Raw genomic sequence first — 3,516 nt, forward strand, 5'->3', positions numbered from 1 at the left:
CAGTAAACGGCTTTACAAAAGTCGCACGTCTTTACGAAAAAGTCACATGTTCCAATAAAAAGTCGCATAAGTTAAGCATGGTCCTCACTGGAGTGAAAGTGCGCAATTGTTTGCGACTTTTTTGCGACTTTTCAAATAGTCGCAATAGTAAATCTGTCTAGAGATTCATTTACATAAGAAAACACGCCCACTTTCAGAAAACTGGCGAGCATAGCGCAGAGCCGAATAAAAAATCGCTCATTTTTACGCAGTTTTAGCGATTGCGCAAAAATTTGCGACTTTTTCACTACTTTATTCTGACTTGAGCTATTGATAAATCTGGCCCTATATTCTTATCATATTGAGAATAATAGGAGTCATTTATTAAGACCTCTCATGTGGTGTACCTAGCCAGTTCTATATGTAATCTACATTACGTAGGACAGATTCTGGCCCTTTAAAAGTACTCATAAGAAGGAATCTATCACACGCATTTGATCCCTGACAAAACATTTTAGGGATGTTCACAAGGGTGACATTTAAAGTTTTTCTTTTCAAGGTATAGAAAGGCTTTTTTGACCCCATAGGGGAAGTGATCGTGTTAAAAAACTCCTGAATCAGGAAAGATATTATATGTTTTTGTTACAAACAAAATATCTTCAAGGATTGAATAGATGTCAGGATGTCATATATTTTTTATTGATTGCAATTCATAATGATACAATTAATATGCTTCATTAATCTGTTTGTCATATAAAGGGCTAACTCCCATGCTCCTATTAATTCCCTGTGAATGTATCACATGACAGCCCATGTGACAGGGGGTGGATTTCAAATGGGGTGGAGTGGGGGAAAGGGTTCAAATATTTTTATGTCATGAGTAATGACTAAGTGAGATCCGAAACGTGTAGACCATGTCCATGGGGACGATTGCCTGTGGCGCATGAACTGTTTTAATTATTTCTCTCAAGAAGATTTGTATTCTCCAAGCGTTGGATCACACCTCTCAATAAAAAAAAAGCACAATTCTCAATATAGTAGGCCTTATTATTATAATGATTATTATTAGTATTATATATTATTATTTATAGTGTAGCCTTTTCTTATAGGTTAAATGAGAGAGAAAATAATTTTTACATCAGTCTCTCTTGGGACTTGAACTTGGGATCTCTATATACAAGGTTAACCACATATCATAAATTATAGCCTTTTCACATAAAGTAAACAGTTTCCTCTATTCTTAGAAGCTAACACATATCGCTAGTGTCTTTATAGTTATGTATTTGTTTGTAAATAAAGAAGTAATATGTAGATTAGCTTGCTGAGCAGATCTCAGTGTGGTGAAGCTATAGTACATAGTGATATGATATTGTTAGCCCGCAGCTCTTGGACATAACTCTGCCCTCAGCATCCTGATGTCTAGCCCTGTCAATCAAGGGGAGGGGGTAGTGTGCAGAGCACAGGGGGTGTTACAAAGCAGTGCTCCAAGGATTCTGCCTCGCCTCCTAGTGCTCCAACATGCTCATTTGCATATGAATAAAACACAAAGGTCTCTACAGCTGTTTAGCATACATACAAAAGAAATGTATTGTTTTAATCAGTATGATGAGCCCTACAAGGCAGTATGCCTGGTTTATTAGGGTTGATCATGCTGGCAGAACCTCTTTAAAATATTTATTATGCAAAAGCTTTATTTTATGATATAAAAAAATACAAATTTGCATCACTGTAATCATAATGACCCGTAGAATATATTTGTCACATTATAAATACTTTATGGTAAAGTGAAGAAAAAAAAATCAAATAGTGCCATTGAAAAATACAATTCACCCAGGCAAAAAAAAAAAAAACATCCATACTATAGCAATAGCACATTAATGAGAAAATTGAAAAACCTATGGCTTTTGTAATGCAGTTTAAAATAAAAACTTGAACCTGGGTACTTGAAATGGGCTACATTAAGAGGTTACCGTAAATAATGAATATGAACCTTGATATAACTCACTGAGGTTTATAGTCTTTTACTGTTAGTCTTTTATTATAATATACCTAAGCTGTAAATCAAGACTGCTATTTTTTTGCATTTTATACCCTTAATTTTGAGAAAATTTAAAAAAACGCTCTTTTAAAGCTCTAGTCACATCCTTATTCTTTAGACTATAAATTAGTGGATTCAACATGGGAACTAGAGCGGTATTAAATAGGGAGGACACTTTATTGGAATCTAAGTTTGCCAGCGAATATGGTCTCAAGTATTGAAAGACGAGTGTAGTGTAAAAGAGTATGACCACCGTAATGTGTGAGGAGCACGTGTAGAAGGCTTTGTGTCTTCCAATGCTGGACGGGATCTTAAGTATAACAGAGATAATGAAAACGTATGATATGAATGTCAAAACAAATCGAGGCATACCAGCAATAAAGCCCCCAACAGAGAGCATATACAACTCTAGAAATGTGGTGTCGCTGCAGGTCAGTTTAATCACCGGCACAGCATCACAGAAGAAATGGTTAATTATATTTGATTTATAGCAGCTTAACTTGTAGAATGCTAAAAAAGTTGGAAGGTTTTCTAAGGAACTCAAAACCCAACATAGAGCAGACAACAGTGCACAGATTTTACGGTTCATTATCATATGGTAATTCAAAGGGTTGCAAATGGCTACATATCGATCATAACTCATGGCTGTCAAAATCAACAACTCATTGCAAGACATAGAAAAAAATATAAAAATCTGAACCATGCAACCACCAACTGAAACAAACTTATTACCGGTCATAAAAGATAACAGGATTTTATGTAGGGTGATAGTGGAACAGGAAATGTCCAAAACCGATAAATTGGCCAAGAAGAAGTACATGGGAGTGTGAAGTTGGTGATCAGTGGCAATCAATAGGAGAACAGTTAGATTACCACCAAGAGTAAGTAAATAAATGAGTAGAGCAACAATAAAGATAATCAAGCGTATTGTAGGGCTATCCGAAATCCCAGAAATAATTAAATAGGTTGTCACGCTAACATTTGTCTGCTCCATATAGATTGTCCATATTCGAAAAGCTCTAGGTTTAAAATAAAGCAATGGACAATAAAAGAAAGTAGTAAAAGGTAAAAAAAAGACCAAAGTAATGAAAAATTGATCTAAAGCTTCAAAAAGTTCATTTCTAGAATAAAAAAAAATCTTAATATCATCTTTAGAGATGTCATATCTTAATTAAATCACATGAATGCACGAGTGCCAATGTCCTCTTCTTATCTTATCTGGTGTCACAGTTCAAAATAGATGATTAAATAGACTACAATGAATCCTTAGGGCGTTCATTTAGAGACAAGAGACCACAGAGCAGGTAATTTGCTTTGAATTAGTCGCTAACATTAATCCTTACCGTGTTTGTTTTGAGACATGAAAGCCCTGAACAGGTACAGTAATTTGCATGGATTTAGTTGCTTGGATAAATGCAGTTCAATACAGCAATTGTCCAAAGGTTTTATACAGTGTAGAGATGAGCGAAGCAGTTCATAATGAACTGAGTTCTTTAGGA

At 35.0% G+C, this 3,516-nt stretch overlaps 1 protein-coding gene across 1 annotated transcript; it reads right to left on the minus strand.

Moving 5' to 3' along the window:
* Positions 1-2,072: 2,072 nt before the first annotated feature.
* Positions 2,073-3,011, minus strand: LOC120978162 (olfactory receptor 1019-like). The gene has a single exon (XM_040406384.1). The coding sequence runs from the start codon at positions 3,009-3,011 to the stop codon at positions 2,073-2,075; it is 939 nt and encodes a 312-aa protein (XP_040262318.1).
* Positions 3,012-3,516: the final 505 nt, after the last annotated feature.

This window comes from Bufo bufo, chromosome 8 (assembly GCF_905171765.1).
Source record: "Bufo bufo chromosome 8, aBufBuf1.1, whole genome shotgun sequence".
NCBI classification, from domain to species: domain Eukaryota; kingdom Metazoa; phylum Chordata; class Amphibia; order Anura; family Bufonidae; genus Bufo; species Bufo bufo.

Bases quoted from the DNA above. Each gene is read 5' to 3' on its own strand.
- LOC120978162 (XM_040406384.1), bottom strand. From the start codon at position 3,011: ATGGAGCAGACAAATGTTAGCGTGACAACCTATTTAATTATTTCTGGG.